Source organism: Onychomys torridus, chromosome 16 (assembly GCF_903995425.1).
Source record: "Onychomys torridus chromosome 16, mOncTor1.1, whole genome shotgun sequence".
Taxonomy (NCBI): domain Eukaryota; kingdom Metazoa; phylum Chordata; class Mammalia; order Rodentia; family Cricetidae; genus Onychomys; species Onychomys torridus.
In genome coordinates this window covers 68,144,654-68,169,130 of record NC_050458.1, presented here as the reverse complement: position 1 = coordinate 68,169,130, position 24,477 = coordinate 68,144,654, and the positions used below count along the sequence as shown (strand labels likewise).

Sequence of the window (24,477 nt, the reverse complement as noted above, 5' to 3'; positions counted from 1 at the left end):
GAGACCTCAAACTCCTGTGCTTTCCACTCTATGGGTTTAGGAAGGGGCAGCCGCAGAACTCCCGCAGCCAGCGAAGCTGCTCCAGCAGGCTGTCTGGAGGCACTCCGTGCCTGGGCTGCAAGAGTCCCCAATCCAGCTGGCCCGAACCCAGGCACCCGGTGGCCCCGGAAGGCAAGGGGGAATCCCTGTTGGATGGACGCCAGAGGAGTCCCTTGTCTCTCGACCCCAAAGCTTCTTTCCTGAATAAGTGAGGGAGACCCACACACACACTGTTCAGGCTCCCTCCGCCCCCCAGAGGTGATTCCTTTCCTCATTAGGAAATTCTCTGCTCCTTTTTTCCAACTGCTTTTCCGAGCGTTTACGTTGTACATCTGGAAAGGAGGGGGAGGAGGGAGGGGAAGCGGAGAGGAGGGCGAAGAACCCGAGCCTGCCCAGTCTGAGCCAGGCCAGACCACCACCTCCAGCTGGGGCCGGAGCCAGAGGTTCAGAGGTGCGGCCCCCCACGCCCCTTCGGGGTGCGGGGCGCGGCCTTGGCGTCCCGGGGACCCAGGAATGTCCCCCCGCCAGCCGGCCCGGCGGCTGGGGGGAGGGCCCAGCCGGGAGTTTGGCAAACTCCTCCCAGCGTTGAGTCATTCGCCTCTGGGAGGTTTAGGAAGCGGCTCCGGGTCGGTGGCCCCAGGACAGGGAAGAGCTGGCGCTATGGGGAGCCGGACGCCACGGTCGCCACCGTCTCCTCTCCACGCGGTGCGGCTGCGCTGGGGGCCCCGGTGCCTACCGCCGCTGCTGCCGCTGCTGCTGCTCCTGTGGCCGCCACCACTCCAAGTTGGGGGCTTCAACCTGGAAGCGGAGGCCCCAGCGGTGCTCTCCGGGCCCCCCGGCTCCCTCTTCGGCTTCTCCGTGGAGTTTTACCGGCCAGGAAGAGACGGGTGAGTGGCGAGGTTGGCGGCGGGAAGGGAGCAGGGGGCCAACTGGAGAATGGGGGCGCGCCGTGGTCTGGAGGCGACCGAGACTTGAGTTTGAGGGAGGAGTTTGAAAGGACCAGAACTAGGGTTGGGGGCCCAAGCTAGAATTGGGGGCCCGCGCTGAAGCCGGGGAGGCACCGTGGCCGACGTGGAGAGTGAGATCGGTGTGGAGACTTGTGGCATGAGCAGAGGACGGGAATCTAGAAGCTGGAGAAGTGCAGGCAGGGTCTGGAGGCCAACCGGGAGGAAAGAGCGCAGAAAGCGCAGGGTCTCCGGCGATTTGTGGGCTGCTGGGGACCTGTGGCGGGTGGGAGTCGAGGGGGTCGCGGAGGCCGGGCCTTAGGGAGCACTGGAGGAACTTGGAGATCCTCCGTGGGGCCACTGAGAGGGTTGAAGCTGGGTGAACGCGTGCAGTAAGAGGGCAGACAGTCTGAGAGGGTCGGGAGGTTATGTGGGGGCCAGTCTCATCCTCCCCTCCCCCATCAACTCAGACTAGGGAAAGACCAGGGAGAAGGACGGGGCTCCCCCTCCCCTTTCTCCTCAGTCCCCTGCGTCGCCTCCCACCCCCAGTCTCTTCAGGCGAGGAGATCCAAAAACTTAGGGAGAATCCCTGGACCCCGGCACTGGAGGTGCTGGGGCTAGAGGCGGGACCAGCCCAGGGCGGCGCACGGATGTGTCGGGAGGGGTGTGTGCGCGCCCGAAGGGGGGTGGGCGGTTTCCCTCTAGCTCAACTCTTGGGAGGAAGAGAAAAGCTGATTTCCTGTAGCTTGTCGGCTGGAGTTGAACTGAGACTCAGACTTCTGGGACTAGGGTCGGAAGCTGGGGAGACATAGGCTTTCTGGGCCCAAGAGCATCAGAACGAAGGTTCCTGAAAATCTCTATGGAGATCCTTATTTCCGGGTAATAAACAGACCTAGACTCCGAGTGCCGGGAAAATGGGTCCCCACAGGCTCGGAAATCAGAATTAGAGGCCACACTGAAACAAAAGTGTTTGTTTAAATGAGGGGAGGACGTTAGGAAGTAAGAGGAAGGTGACAGTCTGAGCCTCTAGGACAGGGAACCCCAGATGCCAGGTTCCTGAACCCCTTGGATGACAGAAGTAGTTGTTTCTCCTCCACCTCCAAGCTCTGGGCCTCCTTATGCCCACAGCAGCACCCCACCCCGAGATCTTAGGGCTTGATAGGACCTTTGTCAGAGGTGAGCTGATTTTAGCTGTCTATTTAACTAGGGGGTGGGGGAGGGGTCTAACTCTAGCTAATTCAATTGGGGAAGGGACAGTTTTCTACTTTGTTTGGGGGACTTAGGGATGGGGAAAAAAAAGATAACTAGGCCCCAGACGTTGAATTTGGGCTTTTCAAGGTCCCCACCCCACACCCTGGCCTCTTGCCCAAACTTCATTGCATCACCCTGGCCTAGAGTCTCTGCCAGGCCTTGTTTCCCCCAATGTCCCCCAAACTTCTTACCGCAACCCTAATGGAGCTGAAGAGATGGAGGGGATATAGGATGTTTTCCCTCATCAGGGGGTCTGGCTTTCTATTTCTCCCTTATCCCTACCCCACCCCACACAAAACTGTCAGCTAGTTCTCTTTAAAAACTGACATATCTGTTGGACTTTGCACTCCTTGACCCTAGATGTGTATCTGGCCCCTGGCCCGATCCTTCAGTCCCTAAGGCTTCTTCTAAACGGGGACCCAGTCTTTACATCATCCCACCCTACCCTGTTCATCTGCTCCCAGGAGAACCCAGGTGTCCCCTTTGCTCTGTGTGACCCTCTGAGAACATTCCCCTCCCAGCGCCTGTGTGCTACACTCCGACTCCCTCTCCTTCGTGGGGACTCAGTCTGTAGTCTGGGTGTCCCAGGTTCTTCTGCATTGCTTCTCATGTGGAACAATGAAGAGAACAGGGTGAGCCCCACAGAGGTCTCACAGGCAACAAGGGAGTCCAGCCTCCCCTTGAACGTGATGTCTAACTTATTGTAAGAACTGAATGAGACAATACCTAAAAGGTGCCTGCCCATATGCAGGCACCACATGAAAGCATGAGTTTTATGGGGAGAGTCCTGGTTCTGATTTTTATTTTCCTGGCACCAACTTCATTCATATCTTAAGTTTTTCTCCATTTCTGACTTGCATTCATTTATTCATTCCCAGGCTGAACTCAAGCTGTATAGCCAAGGATGACCTTGAACTGCTGCTCCTACTTCTACAGAGTGCTGGGATTACAGGCTGGCTTTGCCACACCCTCCATCACACCCAGTTTATGGAGATTGAACCCAGGGCCTCTGTGCATGCTTGGCAAGCAGTCCACCTGCTGGAACTGCTCATCCCCAGTCCTCACATGCTTGTAGTACTTGCTAATAACTGTGATAGCAATAATAGTCCCTTACATTCCTCTTATGCTTTCATATCAATTTCTCATTGGATTATTACAAAAATCTTGTGTTGAGCAGAGAAAATATGATTGCTTCAAAAGTCATAAAAATTTAGAACTAGAAGTTAGTTTAGGGACCATCAAAAGCAACTCATCATTGAGAGAATTCAAGGCTAGAAGAGAGACACTAGGACACTTAAAGCTGAAAAAGTGAGCCAGTCTGCTGAAGGCAGCTCTTATTCAGCCAACCAAGTATATCCCTTTAGAATGTACCTGGGGTCCCAGAAGCAGGTGTCCACCTCTGGCCTGGCTAGGGGTGAGGTAGGATTGTGGGAGCTGGGCCCTGACCCACCTGCTGCTCTCTACACTGACCTTGTCAAGCCAAGGGAGTCAAACAGTAACTGAATATTGAACAGGGTCTTGGTTAATCAAAAGCCTGGCTAGGGAGATAGTGAAGAAGAGAGGAGGGGATATTTTGACAGTGGGGCAGGGCAGAACACTAGTCTAGGAGCCAGGATTCCAGGCTTCTGTTCATATCCTGGGAAAGATTCTGAGCAACCCCCAATGGCTGTGACTTCTCTTGGACTTAGTTTTCCCATCCGTCAAATAAGGTCGTGAGGCTAGATCAGCAGTTTGGGGACTTGTTGGGGAGTGTTAGGACTGGAGATGGCCTTCCTCTACTGCATGCAGCACCCACAGGGTATCTGCATTAGTCCTAAAACCAATAGATGTTCTGTGCAGTGGCTTCTAGATATGGCCATCTGTCTCAAAAGACTAACCAAACCCTCTGAGCTCTGAGGCTTCTGGATAAATGATGGCAAGCATTTCTTCCCTCGGACTCTGTAATAGAGTGTATCTGCCAAGCAGCGTCTAGTGGGAGATAATTCATGGTCTTTTCGTCTTTTATGAACCAAGAGTATCTATAGCTGCCAATCAGAGCTTCTGACCAGCCTGAGATAACCAGGTTCCCCACACAAGTTGGTGTAATGCCAGTGAAAAGCAAATGCACTTGAAGTTTTAATTAGCCTAGTGTGCCTTATCAGATAAATGCATGGTTTCCGTTACACGTTTTGCAATATGGAAAACAGCCCAAGGACCCTCCTTCCCTTAGTCCCCTTTTGGATCACTATGAGGATTCTACTGCTGCAGGATTTAGGAAGCATCAGGCAGAAGGGGAATAGGGATAATGAGCTTACATGGCAGCCTTGGCATGTGTGGGTGCTGGAATGGAACTGCTGAGATGGACACACCACCAAAGCCTTAGGTGGAAGCCATGCATGGATGGCATGGGCTGGTCTGGATCTACGTCCGCGGATCCCCGAACCTTCACATAGCAAACAGATATGCCCCTGGCCTGTGGGCTTATAGGTTTCACAAGCTTTGTAAGGGCTGCTGAACTATACACTCCCTTCTCAGTTTCTCCACGAATGCAGGTGGTATGGGAGAAATCTGGGGACCTTGGTAGAAGCCAAAGAAAGAGAGGAAACCCAAGCCCATGCTGAGCTAGGGCAAGAACCAGGGCTCCAGCTCCTGGTGCAGCTGTCTGGTTCCTGTGCAGAACCTTCACTGTTTTGGTTGTTGTTTTGGTTGGGTTTTTTGAGACAGGGTCTCTCTGTGCAGCTCTGGCTGTCCTGGAACTCACTGTGTAGACCGCCGCGCTGCAGGCCCTTACTGTTTTTTGGTGCCAGGTCTAAATTCTCTGTGCCAGCTCTAGCTACAGAAGGACCACACCCCAGCTTCTCCATGTAGTTAGCCTCGGGCACTCTCACCTGAGAAGGACACTGGGCCCTTGGAATGGTGGCTCCAACCTCTAATTGGCCTTAATGCCTGAGTGAGAGAGAGGTGAGACCCAGTGGGTGGGAGACAAATGGAGAAATGTGAGGCTGGAAACTGACCGGAAGCCACAGGCGGTAAACATTTCCTGTCCCCAGGGTAACTGAAGCTGGCACCTCCCCTCTCCACTCTATAACTTGAGGCATCTCCTGTCCTGCCCCGACTCTTGTTCCTCTGGACCCTGCTTTCTTTATTCTCTCCTATCCTCTTACACACCTTCCATACTCCTTGGGTTGGTGTCCTAGGGACTGCCTTCCCTGTTGATCCCATCACTTGTTCTTCTTAGACCCTGACCCTCCCCCTCAGTATATGTAACCCTATTGGAAGACACTCCTGCCTTTGTGACCTGTGCTAAGTCCCTTCTTGAGCCCACAATCCTAGTGATAAAGGCTGTGGAACAAGCAAGAAAAGGGTAGGTGTTGGGAGTGTTGAAACCTGAAAGGGTATAAAAACCATTAGAGGTGGAGAAACCAGAGATCTGAAATCAAAAAAGGAAGACACGGCTTAGCAGTTAAGAGCACTGACTGCAGGGTTCAATTCCCAGCACCCACACGGCAGCTCATGATTACTCGTAACTCCAGTCCCAGGGTATGCAATACCTTCTTCTGGCCTCCTCTAGAGCCAAGTACCCACATGCCACACAGACATTCAGGCAAATTATCCATACACATTAAATGAATAAATACTTTTTTTTTTCAAAGGAGGAGACCCAGGAATCTAAATCAAGAGAGCAAGCAGTACTGGGGACAGACAGGCAGAGAGGTTGGGGAGCAATGCCAATGGCAGCGGGGGAGGAGAGCAGAGGCCAAGCCTGGCCGGGACACTGGCCCAGAGCTGGGGTGCCAGGGAAAGCTGCCCAGGCTGCCAGATGCAGTCCTTGCAGGAGATTCTGAGTAAAGCGCCAAGAGAGAACAGGGCTGTGGCTATGTGGAGGACCTGGAGACAAGGGACCAGGGCTGGTAGAGGAGGAATTCCGGGAGCCATCCCTTGGTGGAGCACCCCATCTCGGGCATGTGTGTCCAGGAAGAGGATCCAACAGAACAGGATTTGAGTTCAGTCTTCTGGGGCTGCTTTGTGGTAAAGAGGTACAAGTACGGCAGAGCCCCAGCTAGGAAAGTGAGGTCTACTTTGGGCCTCAGGGAGGGGCAGGCCAGGCCCAGGAAACACTCTTTCCACAGTGCTCCAGCTCCTCTCCAACACTCACATTTTCCTCCAACATGCCCCAAGCCTAAGTGGCCAGTTGCCTGAGTTCTGACCCAGGGAGAAAATTTGGCTTGAGGAGAGGTGGTATACAATAGGTGAGGACCCTGAGACTCCACAGCAACCTGGGGTTCTAGGACTAAATTGTCCCTTTAACACATATTTTTAATCCACTTTCACCCAAAGGACTGCATTTGGTACTATTTGTTTGTTTTTTGTTTTGTTTTCCTGATGCTGAGGGCCTTGCATGTGCCAAGCACACCCTCAATCTCTGGTCCACAGCCTCATTTGGTCTGGACATCTAACCTTGGCAGATCGATGGGAGAAATGGAAAAGCTGGAGTCTAGACCTTCTGTCCCTCGTTTCTTTTCCAGGAACTGACTCTGGCTCCTTCTTTCTGGTAGTAGAAGAAGGTAGGAGAATGTGGGAGGGGGGGAGGAGCTGAGTTAGTGACAGCAGCACATGGGAAATGCCTGACTCCAGCCCCCTGCTTCTGGCATCTGTGGCATCTTCTGAGATATAAATACAACCCAAGGGACGTCTACCCCACCCCCATCCTTAGGCCTGGGTGCATCCTGCCACCCAAGACTGACCTGGAACTAGGACCTCTCCTAATCCACTTCCCTTTCTCCTTCACAGGGTCAGTGTGCTGGTGGGAGCACCCAAGGCTAACACGAGCCAGCCAGGTGTACTGCAGGGTGGTGCTGTCTATGTGTGTCCCTGGGATACCAGCCCTGCCCAGTGCACTACCATTCAATTTGACAGCAAAGGTAGGCTGGAAGAGTTCAGGGAGGAGCCTAGAGTAAGTCAGTGGGTGGGCCTGCAGCTTGAGGATGGGGGTTGGGGTTCCTGCTGGGAGGGGTACAGCCTCAGCACCAGAACCACGTGTTCTCACAGCAGTAGTTCTGGTGCTCCATTTCCTAGCTGTGGGCTCCCTATGGCACTTACTCCATGTTCCCAGCCCAGCCCAAGGAGGGCGGGCATGATTCAGAAACATGTGGCTCTCATTTCCACTGAATCACCCACAACTCTGGGAGGCCAGAGCCATAACACAAAAGACAGAAGAAGAGGCTGAAGAGGGTTCTGTTCCTAAGCTAAGTGATAGTGCACACCAGCTATAGTGTGATTCAGCCTTTGCCACAGGGAGTTCAGCCTTCAAGCAGATGGACCTGAGGGAGCAGAGGATATTCAACCATCACTCAGAGAGCATTTGCTCCATGCCAGGCACTATCATGAGTGCCTTGGCTCATTTAATCCTACAGCAACTGAATTAGTATCTCCATCCTGTGAGGGAGGAAGCAGAAGTTAAGTCACTCAGCTAGTAAGAGATCAAGGATATGAAATCAGACAGTCTATCATCAGAGCTAAGGATTGAGGTAAATGGGCAAGAAGAGGTAAGCATGAAAATGTAGAGGCCAAGCCAGATGTGGTGGAGCACACCTTTAATCCCAGCACTGAGGATGGGCAGAGGCATTTGGATCTCTGTGAATTTGAGGCCAGTCTGATCTACAGAGCAAGTTCCAGGACAGCCAGAGCTACACAGAGAAACCCTGTCTCAAAAAGGAAGGAAGGAAGGAAGGAAGGAAGGAAGGAAGGAAGGAAGGAAGGAAGGAAGGAAGGAAGGAAAAGAAAAGGAAAGAAAGAAAGAAAAGAAAGAAGAAAAAACAAGGAGGCTGGCTGATTTCTGAAAGGGTGCTAGGGATTATGCACATTAAACATGTGCTGTACCACCGAGTTACAGCCTCCAGTTCCTAAACAGACTGACTTTTAAAAGCCTAAGGACACTCTGGAGGCCAAAACAGGAAGATTGCCAGAAGTTCAAGGCCAGCCCAGGCTATAAATGAGACACCATCTTAAAAACAAAATCTGAGAGACAGGTGGAGAGTAAGACGAGGGAGAAAGGCAGTGGTACAAAGGGCAGAGTTTAGACTGGAAAGGGACGGGAAGGAAGGTCTAGTAAGGAGGTGGAAAGAGGCTGTTGGAGGCAGATGCAGGGCTGGTGTACAGACAGAAGTCAGCCATGGGACCTCGCCAGTTCCCCAGCACCACAATGCAAGTGTCCTGTTATAGCTGAGAGGAAACCCGAGAAACCAAGAAGACAACTTAGGAAGGGCTCAGGGTCTAGAAATGTTGAGCATCCTGGGCCAAGACTGAGGGTCGCCTCTCTGTGAACCAGTGTGACAGCCCCCTTTCAACTTCCCCAAGGTTCCCGGATCCTGGAGTCCTCACTGTCCAGTGCCAAGGGAGAGGAGCCTGTGGAATACAAGTCCTTGCAGTGGTTCGGGGCAACGGTTCGAGCCCACGGCTCCTCCATCTTGGTGAGGGGCCAGTGGGCTCAGTGGTATGGTGCCTAAGAGCTAAGCAGTGGTGGAGAAGTTCTTATTGGGCTAAACCTGAAATCACCCTCTGGGCCTCCCAGGCATGCGCTCCACTGTACAGCTGGCGCACAGAAAAGGATCCACAGAGTGACCCCGTGGGCACCTGCTACCTCTCTACAGACAACTTCACCCGGATTCTGGAGTATGCACCTTGCCGCTCAGGTAGGGGCCAGAGTGGCATGACCTACTCTGCCTTTTCCATGTGAGGATCCCAGGTGCTCAGGGCTTTCTTTTCATAGCCACCAAGCAGCAAAATATACATTTTCAAGGCTGCTCAGGAGACTTTGGCTCCTGCTTCTCTTCCCTGTCAGCCCATCAGTGCACAGCTAGCTCATCTCATTGTCTTCTTCCCTCACAGATTTCAGCAGCGCAGCAGGGCAGGGTTACTGTCAAGGGGGTTTCAGTGCTGAGTTCACCAAGGTGAGAAGTGATTGGGGAGGGAGGGCAGTGAGTGAGGATCCAGGGTCAGCACCAAATGGTACACTCATCCCCTCTTCCCCCCACCTCCCCATAGACTGGCCATGTGGTCCTGGGTGGACCAGGGAGCTACTTCTGGCAAGGTAAGCCCTTCCTTTGCCCTCTCCAGGCCTTAGCACCATATCCTTTGCCCTCTAGGTCTGAACTCACCAATCCTTCCCTTCTCCACCCCCTCAACTTCCCGGTTCCACATCTACACCCAGACTCTCATTCTATTCCACCACCCTCCACATAGTCCCTCTCCCTGATCCAAACTTCTAAAATCCTACTCAGTTCCCCTGAGTCCCTGTTACCTCCCCCGGCCCATCACTCTGCTCTCCTTCCAGGCCAGATCTTGTCCGCCACTCAAGAGCAGATCTCAAAGTCCTATTACCCAGAATACCTCATCAATCCGGTACAGGGCCAGCTGCAGACCCGCCAGGCCAGCTCCATATATGATGACAGCTACTTGGGTAAGCAAGCAGGTGGGGAGAGAATGGGAGGGCAGATTAGGAGCTTCAGTCCTCACTCAGCCCTCCCCTGCTTCTCCCACTCGGTGCCACCAGCTCTGCGGCCATACTTGTGTAGAGGCTGACTCTGAAGGGATTGAGGGCCGGAGAATAGGGGTCCCAAAGGAGGCAATGCTAACATCCACCCACTCTGTCCCCCAGGATACTCTGTGGCTGTGGGTGAATTCAGTGGTGATGACACAGAAGGTGAGTCCCCGGGCTCGGCCAAAAGTGGGGCTGGAGAGAGCCCAAAACGCAGCCTTCTGAGTCTACCCTGTCCTTCCTTCAGCCCACCAGTTTCTCTTCTCTCTGCAGACTTTGTTGCCGGTGTGCCCAAAGGGAACCTCACCTATGGCTATGTAAGACCCTGCCCACCATCTCCTGCCTCTCACCCTGGCTAAGTGCAGAGCCTTGCTTGGCAGTTTGTGGAGCCTCAAAAAAAAAAAAAGATCAGAACATAGGCTCTGGGGAAAACAGATAGGATTTCGGAAGTCTAGTTCAAGGAAAGGAAGCATGTGAAGTCAGACTTGGGTTCAAATTCTGGCACTGACTCTGGATAAGTTCATCTGTTCTTTTATTGTACACTGTCCCCTGCTTAACCTCTCCAAGCTGCTTCTTCCATGTGCAATGGGGTAATAATAGTTCTGACCTCACTAGGCACTTGTAAGGGGATGGAAGCACTTGTGAATTGTTAGGTGGTGTACAACAGCCAGCTGCTATCATTAGACTATGACAAGAGCCCGGACAGATGGGTGCCACACACAGCTGTCCGATTAATAACATTTATTAAGGCAAGGTGAGAGATGAAACAAAGATATCTTATCCCATCTTGTCAGTCGCCTCTAGTCAAGTATGTGGGATGAGACACACAGCTTTCATCTTGACGGAGCTACTGTTCATGAGCCTCTCAAGGTCTCAGGCACTGTCCATTCATGATGGTGTTCCCCACTACAGCCCCATGGGGTGGAGAACAGCCTTGACAATTTGCACATAAACTATGGTTCTAAGATACCAATTATGTTGCTTAGGGGCAGCTGGATAAATATTTAATATCTACCATATTCCCAATTCTACACTCTTTTTGAACTGGAAGTTCCTGAAAAGCAACTGAGGTAACCTAACACATTTTAGGAGAGCAGTAACCTCTTTCCAGAGAGAGTGCGTAAGAGAAGGTTCTGTGAGGGCTCTGCACAGATGGGTCAAGAGGGAGTCCCAGGCACAGGTATGAAGAACACAAAGAATAGGAAACGAGCTAGTTTGTAGCCTCACAAGCTAAAAGAGGGTAAGAAGAGCAAGGGAGCATTGAGCAAGCATGGGCTGTGGGGCTAGACACCAGGAGCCTTGGAGAGCCAGCCAAGAGACAGAGACTGACAGTGGGTTCAGGGGGCTCCCTGGGGTGCACAGGTGGGAGTAACAGTCTCCACCTGCTCTCTGGCATCAGTGCCAGTGGGAGAAATCCAAGGCACAGAGGCTGGATGCCCAGCAGTCCTAGGAAGGCTCACACCAAGTCTCAGCAAAACAGCAGGGCAGAAAGCAGGATCCAAGAGACTTGGAGGTCTGCTGGGCCAATGTCTAAGAGGAGACAGAAATGTGAGTGACTTGCAGACACTGGTGGGTGAGGGATAACTGAAGTTTTGAGTCTGTTGGGTTTGAAACCCCAGTATGTATTTGATATCAATTACTGCTTACCTGCTGCTTGCTAAGCTCTTCTTGAGTCTCTGAGAGGCAAAAAACAAAAACCATGCTCCTGGTCCCACTGATCTTATATTCTAGTCACTAGAATCTGCTGGGTAGATTTAAAGGAAAAGGGCAAAACAGCGGGAGCTGGAGAGATGGCTCAGGAGTTAAGAGCACTGAATGCTCTTTCAGAGGACCCAGGTTCAATTTCCAGCATCTACATGGCAGCTCACAACTGTCTGTAACTACAGTTCTAGAGATCCGACACTCTGACACAGACATACATACAGACAAAACACCAATGTACATAAAAATAATAAATCTTTAAAAAAAAAGAAAAAAAAGGCAAAACAGCAACAGGGTAGAGAAAACATGTTGGTGGAGGGTGGGCAAACTGGGAAGGAATCAGAGGAGTGCTTAGGTGCCCCTGAGGAATTCCTGTCCCGTGTGTCCCAGACCTTCGACTATAGGGCATCCAGGACCAATAGGCCTTTCTCTTCATCTTCAGGTCACCATCCTTAATGGCTCAGACATCCAGTCCCTCTACAATGTCTCAGGAGAACAGGTGAGGACACCCTCGCTAACTCCAGGTTGTCTCTCTTGCCAACTAAGCTCTGGACAAATAGTGTCAAGCTTCCGACCTTCGCTGGAGCCGCTGAGCATCCACTCATTCTCGATCTGTTTACTGACTGAACCGTGTTCTGACCCAGTGATGTCCTTTGTCCTCACAGATGGCCTCCTACTTCGGCTATGCTGTGGCTGCCACTGATACCAATGGAGATGGGTGAGTGCTGGGAAAGGGGTGCATCTTCCAGACCTGGGCAGGAAGGATGGGGATGGGACAGTGTGGGCGAGTGCTCCCTCATAGTTTTTGTTCTGGACTCTCATTCATGCTGTCCTTCTCCTTGGTCAAGGCAAGGGGAGGGCTGAATGCTACATCAGAGCCCTCAGGTCTTATTCACAGAAGGGGCCTGGGGATCCAGAATGCCTGGATTTCCTGTATAGGGGCAATAAATTATGACAAGACAGGTTATCAAGATGCTTGGATCTGCCCTTTTCTGCAGGCTAGATGACCTGCTGGTAGGGGCACCCTTGCTCATGGAGCGGACAGCTGATGGAAGACCTCAGGAGGTGGGCAGGGTTTATATCTACCTGCAGCACCCAGCTGGCATAGAGCCCACACCCACCCTCACCCTCACTGGCCAAGATGAATTCGGCCGGTTTGGAAGCTCCTTGACACCCCTGGGGGACCTGGACCAAGATGGCTACAATGGTAAGCATCATGGCCCAGGGGGCTGAGGCTGAGTGGGGGAGCCTGATTGGTCAGGAATATAAGGGGAGGGTTTATGTTAACTAACTACCCAGGCCCTCTTGACTTTCCAGGGATATTGGGGTTTAAAGAGATTTAGAACAGGAATGACAGATAGATGAGGGGCAGGTTTTGTGGTAGGGATTTCAACACCTGGGTCCTAACTTGATGACAAATGTGTGTTATGTCTTGCAGATGTTGCCATTGGGGCTCCATTTGGTGGGGAAACCCAGCAGGGAGTCGTGTTTATATTCCCCGGAGGCCCAGGAGGCCCAGGAGGACTGCGCACTAAGCCTTCCCAGGTTTTGCAGCCCCTGTGGGCAGCTGGCCACACCCCAGACTTCTTTGGCTCCGCCCTTCGAGGAGGCCGAGATCTGGACAGCAATGGATACCCTGGTAAGTTGTGTGCATTTCTAGGCAGCTGCCACCAGGTGGTACCGTTCCCTAGCTCAGGCCTCCTTGAGCCATGAAACTAGAAAGCCTAGGAAAAAGGGATCCTGATTTGGGGCTTGCTATAAAGGGTTGTATCTTGGCTTTTTGCAGATCTAATCGTTGGGTCCTTTGGTGTGGACAAGGCTCTGGTATACAGGTATGAACTCAGGGAGACTGAGGCAGCCTGGGGAAGTAGAAATGTTCCTTTAGAACTAAGACTTGGAGCATCAGTGCAAAGGGAACTGGTGTCCTGGGGCAGGTGCCCAGGCCTCAGAGGATCCTTGACTCTGTTTACCGCACCACACGCCCACTCTGCAGGGGCCGGCCTATCATATCCGCCAGTGCATCTCTCACCATCTTTCCCTCCATGTTCAACCCAGAGGAGCGCAGCTGCAGCCTGGAAGGAAACCCTGTGTCCTGGTGAGCTGAGCCAGGAACCTACAGAGATCTGTACCCGTCAGTGGGCAGGGGCCCATGTCTGCCTCAGGAAGGGGCAAACGGGGGTAACCTAGTCTGGGTCTTTCTGAGGAAGGCAGGAGTCCAGTTCCACTTACGCTCAGCACTTTCTCCTCCGTCTTTCTCCAGCATCAACCTTAGCTTTTGCCTCAACGCCTCTGGAAAGCACGTCCCCAACTCTATAGGTAAGGGAGACTGCTTGAGTGTGGTAGACCATGGAGTGGGGTGGGAGGACTGAGTCCAGCAGGTAGGAGAGACAAACTCACACCATGTTTCCTGGCCACAGGTTTTGAGGTAGAACTCCAACTGGACTGGCAGAAGCAGAAGGGAGGAATTCGGCGGGCGCTATTCCTGGCCTCCAAGCAGGCCACCCTTACCCAGACCCTGATTATCCAGAATGGGGCTCGGGAGGACTGCAGGGAGATGAAGATCTACCTCAGGGTATGGCTTGAGGGTGGGGGTGACCCAGCCTGAGTGTGTGTGTGTGTCTGTCTGTCTGTCTGTCTGTCTGTCTGTCTGTGTCTCTGTGAGGTTCCCCCTGAAGGGCATGGGATTCTTGAGAGGCTAAAAAAGAAGCCCTTCTATCAGAAGATCCAGACACCAGGAGCCTAGACCCACAGAGCAATGGGGATTGTTAAATTTGGGTCTTAAACAGATAAAAAGAGAAATAAATCAAAGAAGCAAGGCCAGTGAGGCCCCAGAGCTCCTGATCTTGTGCACTCTCTCCCCCGGCCCTAGAATGAATCAGAATTCCGAGACAAACTCTCCCCGATTCACATCGCCCTTAACTTCTCCCTGGACCCCAGTGCCCCCATGGACAGCCATGGCCTCCAGCCAGTCCTCCACTACCAGAGCAAGAGTCGGATAGAGGACAAGGTAAGGGAAGAACTTGGGAGGACAGGCGTGGTAGCATCTGAGGCAGAGCCCTGGAAAAGGGGTGGTAGGACCCCTCTCAAAGCTGTCCTGCTCCCCAGGCCCAAATCTTGCTGGACTGCGGTGAGGACAATATCTGTGTGCCTGACCTGCAGCTGGATGTGTATGGGTGAGTTGGACTGTCACGTGACCAAGCATCAGGGACACTCTAGCTGTGAGATCTGTAAGCAGCATCTCTGGGTATCTGCTTTGTCTACAGGGAACACTCATTTCTCTGGCTCTAGACAGGTTAAGGGCACTACTGTGATTACAGCACCTCACCTTATGCTTGCCAGAGTTAGGGCCCAGTCAGCAGGGCTAGTCGGCTGTGTTATTACCATGCCCCATTGCCTGGTTTGTGGAGTCATTCTTCAGTGCCCTTACCCTGTGTCCCTTTCAGGGAGAAGAAACATGTGTACCTGGGTGACAAGAACTCACTGAACCTGACGTTCCATGCCCAAAATTTGGGTGAGGGTGGCGCCTATGAGGCTGAGCTTCGAGTCACAGCCCCGCTGGAGGCTGAATACTCAGGACTTGTCAGACACCCAGGGGTGAGAAGGGACTCAAATGGGGCTGCCGTGGTGATCCCCTCCAGAGGGTGCTGAAGCCTGACTGGCCTGTGCCTGCCTGTCCCCAGAACTTCTCCAGCCTGAGCTGTGACTACTTCGCTGTGAACCAGAGCCGACAGCTGGTGTGTGACCTGGGCAACCCCATGAAGGCAGGCACCAGTGTAAGTCAGGGGAAAAGGAAGGGGTTGGAGAGTACAGGACAGGGTCCCGCTGCCCCAGCGCACAGCTGAACACCCCTTTCCTCCCTCTCCTCCATTTCACAGATCTGGGGTGGCCTTCGGTTCACTGTTCCTCATCTTCGAGACACAAAGAAAACCATCCAGTTTGACTTCCAGATCTTCAGGTAGGGAGTGATGGGACCTGAGCTGGGACTCAGCTGAGACTGGAAGAAGGGAGAGTGTGGGACAGGTGGCAGAGCCTGGTGACTCCCTCAGCAAACTGCTTCTCTGTTGCCTCCCTCCCACAGCAAGAACCTGAACAACTCACAAAGCAACATGGTTTCCTTCCCACTCTCCGTGGAGGCTCAGGCCCAGGTCTCCCTCAATGGGTCAGTGCCCAAGCAGAATGGAGCCCTTAGAGGGAAGGGATGGACTTCTAGGGAAGGACACTTGGATTCCTCTTGCCTGCTCTAAACCATCTTCTTCCTCAGTGTCTCCAAGCCTGAAGCTGTGCTCTTCCCAGTCACTGACTGGTATCCCCAAGACCAACCTCAGAAGGAGGGAGACTTGGGCCCTGCTGTCCACCATGTCTATGAGGTGAGGAGGGTTGGGAGACAAGCCAGGGGGTCCAGCCACATGATGGGGGTAAAAAGAGGAGCCAGTATGAGTGACAGTAACTAGGACCTGGGTTAGTAGAGAAGAGGGGACAGCCTGGTGAGTACTGAGGGTCTATGGGAGATGGCCAGAAGAGGAACACACCAGTCCATTAACTTATAAAGGGGGCCTGTATCAGGAGGATTGCTGTGAGTTCTAGGCCAGCATGATCTATACAGTAAGGTCCAGGCCAGCCTGGGTACAGAGTGAGACCTTGTGTCAAAAGTGATGGCTGAGGTGGATGTTATAGCTGCCTTCAGGTGTTCCTTCAATTCTCAGACAGGAGCCCTGATGCGGTGTGTATGGGTGGTGACGTAGGCCTGTATTCCCTTCAGAGAGTTGTATTATTCCCTCTCAGCTCATCAACCACGGCCCCAGCTCCATTAGCCAGGGTGTGCTGGAACTCAGCTGTCCCCAGGCTCTGGAAGGCCAGCAGCTCCTCTATGTGACCAGGGTAACAGGACTCAGCAACTGTACCTCCAACTACACCCCTAACTCACAGGGCCTGGAGGTAAGAACCTGGACGTGGGCATGGGGTGGAGGACTGGGGCCGTGGGGCTGGGAAAGGTTGCCTGGAGGCTACTGGAAGTGGTGGGGAGACAGGCTCCACAGGATCTGGAAGGAGAAAAAAGACCCGTATCTGCGCATTCCTGTCCTTTGGCCTGATAGTCTTCATGCTCCTGATGTGCTCCCAGATCTATGCCACCTTGTCCCTCCTCTGAGCCTTCTCAGACCTGTCCTCTGGCCCACTGAGAATGTGTTTGTAAACAACACTGAATGAAGTAAGGGTTACAGTGAACAGTTACAACTAGGAGAAACCCCACACCAAATGAAACTCACTAGGTCCCCACATTCCTGGAGCTTGCATCTGATGAAGGCTGGTAAACAATAAGACCTAAAAAGGAAAAGAATTGGCTGTTGAGAAGTGGTGAAGCCTGGCGTGTACACCTGTAATCCCAGCACTAGGGGGAGGAAGGAAGATCAGAAGTTCAAGACTGTCCTCAGCTACATACGTGAGACCCTGAGTGACAACAAGATTGACAGGAAGTATTGAAAGTGCGGAGCTACCCAGGCATGGTGGCCACACCTGTAATCTTAGCTTACCTCTCATCTTAATCACCAGCACTTAGAAGAGGCTAGAGCAGGAACACAGTCACAGGTTTTAAGGCCAGTCCTGTCTACATAGTGAGTTCTAGGCCAGCCAAGGCTACATAATGAGAGCTCTCGAAGGAAAGAAGGAAAACAGGCAAGTGGACCTAATATGCTGTGGGATACAAAGTCGGCTTACTGAAGAGGTAGCCATTAACCAGGAGGACACTTACATAGCATGCCCAAGACTCTAGGTTCAATCCCAGCACTGCTAAATAAAGTAAGTAATGAAGGCTGGGGTGGGTGGCGCACGCCTTTAGTCCCAGCACTCGGGAGTCAGAGCCAAGCAGATCTGTGTGAGTTCGAAGTCAGCCTGGTCTACAGAGTGAGTTCCAGGACAGGTGCCAAAACTATACAGAGAAACTCTGCCTTGATAAAAGTAAGTTATGAATCAACTGAGCCTGAAAGACAAGGCTGAGGACACTCCCGATGGGAGAAGAAACAACCAGTACAAAGGGTCTGAGGCAGGAAGGACTAAAGATGTCTTTACACATCTCCCGTTTCAGTGCAGAACAAGGTAGGTGCCTTGCTCTGGCAGAGGGTGGGTCGGCTGGACATGGGGACAGAGACGGAAGCCTGGGTCCTGCTCTGGAACTCAGGTTCAGGCTGACTTAGGTGCTGTAATGAGGCTGGAGGGACAGTAAGAATGTTTCTCCTTCCAGCTGGATCCAGATAGTGTCCCGCACCACCTGCAGAAAAGAGAGGCTCCAGGCAGGGGCCCTACCTCCTCAGGGCCACAAGTCCTGGTAAGTCATTGCAGGGAATGAAGTTTGTCCCAATCACTGGATACCAGTTTGAGTTCTCAGGATCACCAAAGTAGAATTCTGGGCTCAAATACCTTCTTTTTTTCCAGAAATGCCCTGAAGCCAAGTGTTTCAGGTTACGTTGTGAGTTTGGGCCACTGCACCGCCAAGAGAGCTGGAGTCTGCAGCTGCATTTCCGAGTCTGGGCCAAGACCTTCCTGCAGGTGAGGGAGCTTTATGCAGCCCGGACCCCCCAGCCTTTGGGCCTAGTTGGGTTGACCCTGTTCTCTCCCTACTGTCTGCCCTTCCACCTCTGCTTTGGTGTACAAACATACAAACTTCATCTCCCTCCCTCACCCTGGTTTAGACCAGTTGTGTGTCCTTGGCGCCACCTCGTGGCCACAGTAGGAGCAACCATTTCCCTTTCTGGCCCTGATAGAACAGTAGAACCCAGCAGGATGGCACTCGCTCACCTTTAATCCCAGCACTCGGGAGGCAGAGGCAGAGATCCTGTCTCAAAAAAAAAATACAATAGATAAGCAGGGCGGTGGTGGCACACACCTTTAGTTCCAGCACTTGGGAGGCAGAGCCAGGATCTCTGTGATTTCGAGGCCAGCCTGGTCTACAAAGTGAGTTCCAGGACAGGCACCAAAACTACATGGAGAAACCTGTCTCAAAAAATAAAACAAAACAAAAAAAACAAACAATAAACAAATAACCACACACAAAAAAAGAAAATCAGGCCGGACATGGTGGGACATGCCTTTAATCTCAGCACTAGGGAGGCAAGAGGCAGAGTTCAAGGAACCAGCCTGGTTCCAGGACAGTCAGGGCTACACAGAGAAACCCTGTGTCGGGGAAAGAGAGAGAGAGAGAGAGAGAGAAAGAGAGAGAGAGAGAGAGAGAGAGAGAGAGAGAGAGGGGAAGAGGGAGAGAGAGGGAGGGAGAGAGGGAGAGAGAGAGAGAGAGAGAGAGAGAGAGAGAGAGAAGGAAAGAAGCAGGAGAGGGGATGGGATTCAGGTCAGTGGTAGGGTGCATACCCAACCCACAGGTTTAAACACCAGAGTGGGTGGGCTGGGAGCTGACTCCTGAGTAAAGCACTTACATGCAAGTATGAAGACTAGAGTTTTCACGTAAGTGAAAGCCTAGCTGGTGTGGCAGCCATGTATATGTGATCCTAGCACATAGGAGGCAAAAACAAGGAATCCCCACAGTCAGCTGGCCAGACAGTTAAAGCAAAATGGTGATCTCTGGGTTCAATGAGAGAACCTGTCTCAATGTATGAGATATCCGACATCAGCCTCTGACCCCCCACACATGTAAACACAAACCATACACATACATGCACATGAGAGAGCCTGTCTCAGTGTATGAAACTTCAGGCTCTGACCCACCTACATATGTACTCACATCATACACAGGAAGAAAAGAAGAGAAGGAGGCTTGTGAGATGTCTCAGTGGGTGGGTAAAGGTACCTTCCTCTAAGCCTAACAACCTGAGTTTGATGTCCAGGACCCACTTTTACAGAAAGAGAGTGTTGACTCCCCCTGACCTCCATAGGCAAGACTTGGCATGTGCATGCCCAAGCACGTACAAATAAATAAATCAATGTTTAAAAAATAAATAAGAAGATAAGAAAGAAGATTGGGGAGATGGCTCAGTGAGTAAATGGACTAGTTGTTCAAGCCTGACCACTTGGGTTTAATTTCTGGAACCCAAGGAAAAAACTGAGTTTGGTGGGTCAGCTAGCCTGGGGTATGTAGCACAGTGGCAGAAACAAAAGCAACTCCGCCTCAACAAGGTGGAAGGTGAAAACTGACTTGTAAAATTTATCCTCTGACCTCCACATGTGTGTCATGGAACATGTGCATTGACATGTGCACACACACACACACACACACACACACACACACACATAGAATACACATGGACACAACTGTAATTTTTTTTTTTTTAATGTAAGAGAGTAGGAGAAAAGATGAATCCATAGTGAAGGGACAAGCAGAAGCAGGAAGAGGGAAAGGCTATCATATACTGAACACACATTATAGATCAACCATGGTCCTGGATGTTAACCCATATTCATTGTTAAAAAAAATATTAAGCATATAGTCATCTAATTATACATTATTCAGTTATAATTATTCAATTTTACATTTATCATTTCTCATAAGGAACATCAAGAGAATCAGAGAGAATGAGTCCATAATAGGGAGCGATCACATCCTGAGACAAACTGGGGAAGCCCTGTGTCCTCTAGATCCCAAGAGGGGCTGCCCTGACCACCTTTCTCCACCCACAGCGGGAACACCAGCCATTCAGCCTGCAGTGTGAGGCTGTATATGAAGCTCTGAAGATGCCCTACCAGATCCTGCCTCGGCAGCTGCCACAAAAGAAACTTCAGGTGAGTTCAAGGTCAGAGGTCTTGATCCAAGCAGGCAGGCTCAAGAATGTCAGAAGCAGGGTGAGGACATGGATTCAGGCTGGTCTTTCTTTGTGCAAATATTTCCTGACTTTGTAGGTGATTAACATAGTATCTCTGCTTTGGAGTTCACAACCTAGAAGGCAATGACATCAGCATGACACATACCAGACAGTCTATGGAAACATGTCATAGGAATACCTGAACCGGTCTTCCTTCCTTCCCGGAAGGAGTGGTGTACAAGCTAAAGCCTGAAGAAACTAACGAGGCTAACTGTCCCAGAAAGGAAGATTCTGGGTGGAGACAACAGCAGATGTGAAACACAAAAACAAGAGACACGGCGCATGCCTTTGATCCCAGCACTTGGGAGGTTGAGGCAGGTGGATCTCTCTGAGTTCGAGGCCAGCCTGGTCTGCAGAGTGAGTTCCAGGACAGCCAGGGCTACGCAAAGAAACCTGTCTCTCCAAAAACAAAAACAAAAAGACACGTGTGCATTTCAGACTCTTCCATCTTTAAGTTTGGAATGCTGTTAGCTAAAAATGAGAGTTAGGTCCAGATCTAGCAGTCAGCAGTAGCCAGGAAGAGGGTAGGAAGAATTTTGGTTCTCAGTGTCATTTGGCTTGTCCCCAGGTGGCCACAGCTGTGCAGTGGACCAAGGCAGAAGGCAGCAATGGTGTCCCGTTGTGGATCATCATCCTAGCCATCCTTTTTGGCCTTTTGCTCTTAGGTCTGCTCATCTACGTCCTCTACAAGGTCAGCCACACCCTGCCCCTGGCTTGGCTACCCTCCTACCAGGCTCCACCTTTTACACAGAGAATCTAAAAAGCTACTCTCACATCTGTTTTCCGGCATAGGCCCCCATCTTTGCCCCTGGCTACTCACACCCCCATCCTGTCTTTTACTACTGGACCCTCCCTTCAGTCTGCAGCCCCCGTTTAGAAAGAAGCCTCCTGTCTCAGGATAAGTTTGCCAATATTGCAAAACTGCAGATGGCAAATACATGATGGCATTTGTGCTGTCATTTCCTCGAAAACTCTGTGGCAGTGAACAACAAATCATATCCTACAGGTGGCGGCCACTGCTGGGCAATCAGATATGGCACTTGAATTGAAGTTGTTTACCATTCCTGGCTTAACTGGGAGCATTTTTAAAAGCTCTGATAAGAGATTGCCCCATAATAAACCCCTGATTTTAGACCTCCCACATCCTTTGGACCCCTTGGGGAAGTATCTGAATGTGTATTCAGAAGCCACTTTGGCAGGATGGGGAAGGGAGAGGCAGGAGGCTCCTCATCCCCCGGATCCCTAGTAGAATGAATATGATCTCTCATTGTCCCTCCTTTCTCATCAGCTTGGCTTCTTCAAACGCTCCCTCCCGTATGGCACAGCCATGGAGAAAGCTCAGCTCAAGCCTCCAGCCACCTCAGATGCCTGAGTCCTCCTGATCCCAGACTCCTGATCCTGAAGAGCCAGTCCCTTACCTGCCAACAGGGAGGGACCAGGCACTTCCTGAAGGTGCTGAGGGCTGGGGAGAAGCTATTTTCCCCAGCCCAGAGACATACTTGAAGGGCCAGAGCTGGGGAACAAGAAGCTGGGGATCCTTCCCCCCATGCACTGTGAAGGACCCTCGTTTACACGTGCCCTCTCTTGGATGGGGGCCTCTACACATGCCCTCTCATGGATGGGGGCCTCTACACATGCCCTCTCATGGATGGGGGCCTCAGGTCCAGGGACAGAAGCCCCAGCCTACCTTCAGCCTTTGCATTTTGGAGACTTTTATGAAGGCAACTTGGAGCCGTAATTAGGGAATCCAGTCATGGTTCTGTGGGCCAGGCATACCACCAGGACTTCCCGTCTGGTTTCAGACTGCAAAGATGTATCTTTGGCCTTCCCAGAGATCCAAAGGAAGCCTGCAGCTAAGAGCCTGAGACTTGGGGAGTGAGACCTGGCAGCTCCAATAGCCCCCATCCTAGAGGGCCAGTAAAGAACACTAACCATGGATGGTGCTGCAGGACCAGCTCAGGACAAATCCCAAACAAAGGTCGAAGCAGGCCCAGACCCAGGTCCAGAGGAGTCAGAATGAGAACGGAGCCAGACCTAGTCTGGGGCCTGGGATTCATCTGGAGCCCAGTCTCAGATTTTAAGAACATATACTCACAGACCCAGGATGGCATTTGGGTCAGCAGCAGACCTGAGACTGGGGCCTTCTTCATTCCTGACTTAGGAGAAGTCAGGAATTGCCCAGGTCCCTAACCAGGCCACAGTGGCAACATATCTGGAACCTCAGCTTGGCCAAACAGGCTCATTCATTCCCCAGAGAATGGGGAGCCCCAGGCCTGCCGGACCTGGGTTCTGCCCACCAGCTGCACTGATGCTGCCCTTCCCTCCCACCCACCCTTTCCCTCTGCTCCAGAACCTACCCCCAACTTATTTAAACTCTGTTGCAAGTGCAATAAACCCCACCCACTGCTCCCACTGACCAAAGTTGCAGTCTGTCCTTCCACCCTACTTTCCAGACCTATCCTAGACCCAGAAAGCAGAGTAAAAAGGAAATGTCTGTCTCCCATGGGCCTATTCCCACGAGGAGGAGCCAGAAGTGAGATTCCTCCACCCAACAAACTTCTAGATGATTAAAAGACAGTGAAAGGGAGCTAGGTGTGGTAACGTGCTTACGATCCCAGAATTCTGGAGTTCAAGGTCGTCCTTAGCTACACACTGCATAATGATTTCAAGGCCTGCCTGGGCTACCTGAGACCCAAGGGAGAGAGACTAGAAGGGGAGAGAGGAACCAGATAGTGGTGGCGCACACCTTTATTCCCAGCACGTGGAGGCAGAGGCAGGCAGATCTCTGAATTCAAGACTGCCTGGTCTACGGAGTGAGTTCCAAGTCAGCCAGGGCAGAAAAGCCCTGTCTCAGAAAAAAAAAAAAGAGCTTGGTTGTTGTTCCTCATCCATACCACCAAGGAGCAAAGAAAGAGAGAGATCTCTCTTCTTTAGGACTGAGAATTATGAAAGAATGCAGAGAGGTCGTGAGGAAAGATTGTACAAAACACTCACCTCGGTTTCCCTTAAATCAGAAAAATAAAGTAAAAGGAAAGCCCATTAGTTTTTCTGTTTGTTTTGCACCTTTTGTGAGAATGTGTGGGAGGGGGCACATGCCAAAGCACAAATAATGGAGGCCAGAAGACAACCTGCAGGACTTGGTTTTCTTCCACGTGAGTTTAAGAATCAAACTCAGACGGGGCAATGGGGGTGCACACCTTTAATATTAGCACTTGGGAGGCAGAGGCAGGTGGATCCCAGTTCAAGGCCAGTCTAGCCTACAAGGCTAGTTCCAGGGCAGTTAGTTACACAGAGAAACCCTGTCTTGGGGAAAAGAAAAAGGAAAAAAAGAAGAAGAAGAATCAAATTCAGGCCTTTCAACTTGGTGACAAGAGCCTTTAATCACAGCCTGCTTCGGGTTTTGTATTGAAGTTACTATTGTGTGCCAGTGTAAGGGGGCATTAAGTAGTTCATATGGATGATCTCTTAATTTTTCTTCCCGTGCACGTGTATGTGCACTTGTAATTGGGCATGTGAGTTTACCACACACATGAGGTCAGAAGACAATTTTGAACTTGAATGTTGGTTCTTGCCTTCCACCTTGCTTAAGGTGGGGTCTCTTGTTTACTGCTGGAATACCACAGGCTAGCTGGCCTGCAAGCTTCTGGCAGTTCTCCTGTGTCTCAGGGGTGCAATGAGATTTCAGACACAAGCTATTATACAAGTCAGGTTTTTATGTGGGTTCTGAGGATCCAAACCCAAGTTGTCAGGCTTGCATGATAAATGTTTCACCCACATCTAACTCTACCAGTCCTGTGATGGTACCATTACCTCCATTTACTCTAGGAGACACTGAGGCCCAGAGCTTATGTAACTTGCCAAGGTCACACTGCATAGCAGAACAAGTCACATTCAGTGTCGCCGGTCTGTCTGTGAAAGCCCTTATTCATAACCAACGTGCCGGAGAGCTCAGGTCTTCAAAGAGAAATCATGCCACATGAGAGAGCCCCAGGGTCCTCTTTCTCAAGGTCTATCCTGAAGAGCGGAAAGCTGAATAGGGCAGATGGTTATGTCATGCTAGACCAGGATTTTACCACCAGAGGGCAGCATAGCCATAAATTTCTGGGACTTTGTGGCAGGGAGGTGTGAGACCCAACTCTCCCTTCAACAGGGCTATTATTATTAACTCAGACTCTTACAACACCTTCAAATATTCCTCCTGGTAAGCTACCTGAATTACACTCCA

General features: G+C 51.5%; 1 protein-coding gene across 1 annotated transcript; it reads left to right on the top strand.

The window, feature by feature from the left end:
* Window positions 1-475: 475 nt before the first annotated feature.
* On the top strand, window positions 476-22,965 carry Itga5 (integrin subunit alpha 5). The gene is made up of 30 exons (XM_036207748.1): window positions 476-926; window positions 7,005-7,135; window positions 8,571-8,683; window positions 8,785-8,905; window positions 9,102-9,163; window positions 9,258-9,303; window positions 9,547-9,672; window positions 9,871-9,915; window positions 10,024-10,067; window positions 11,894-11,950; window positions 12,117-12,169; window positions 12,450-12,658; window positions 12,890-13,090; window positions 13,238-13,283; window positions 13,445-13,546; window positions 13,712-13,767; window positions 13,869-14,023; window positions 14,321-14,458; window positions 14,557-14,624; window positions 14,895-15,045; window positions 15,132-15,224; window positions 15,327-15,406; window positions 15,530-15,610; window positions 15,713-15,818; window positions 16,234-16,386; window positions 17,687-17,770; window positions 17,878-17,991; window positions 20,071-20,172; window positions 20,821-20,943; window positions 21,541-22,965. The coding sequence occupies exons 1-30, from the start codon at window positions 553-555 to the stop codon at window positions 21,622-21,624; spliced, it is 3,318 nt and encodes a 1,105-aa protein (XP_036063641.1). The 5' UTR covers window positions 476-552; the 3' UTR covers window positions 21,625-22,965.
* Window positions 22,966-24,477: the final 1,512 nt, after the last annotated feature.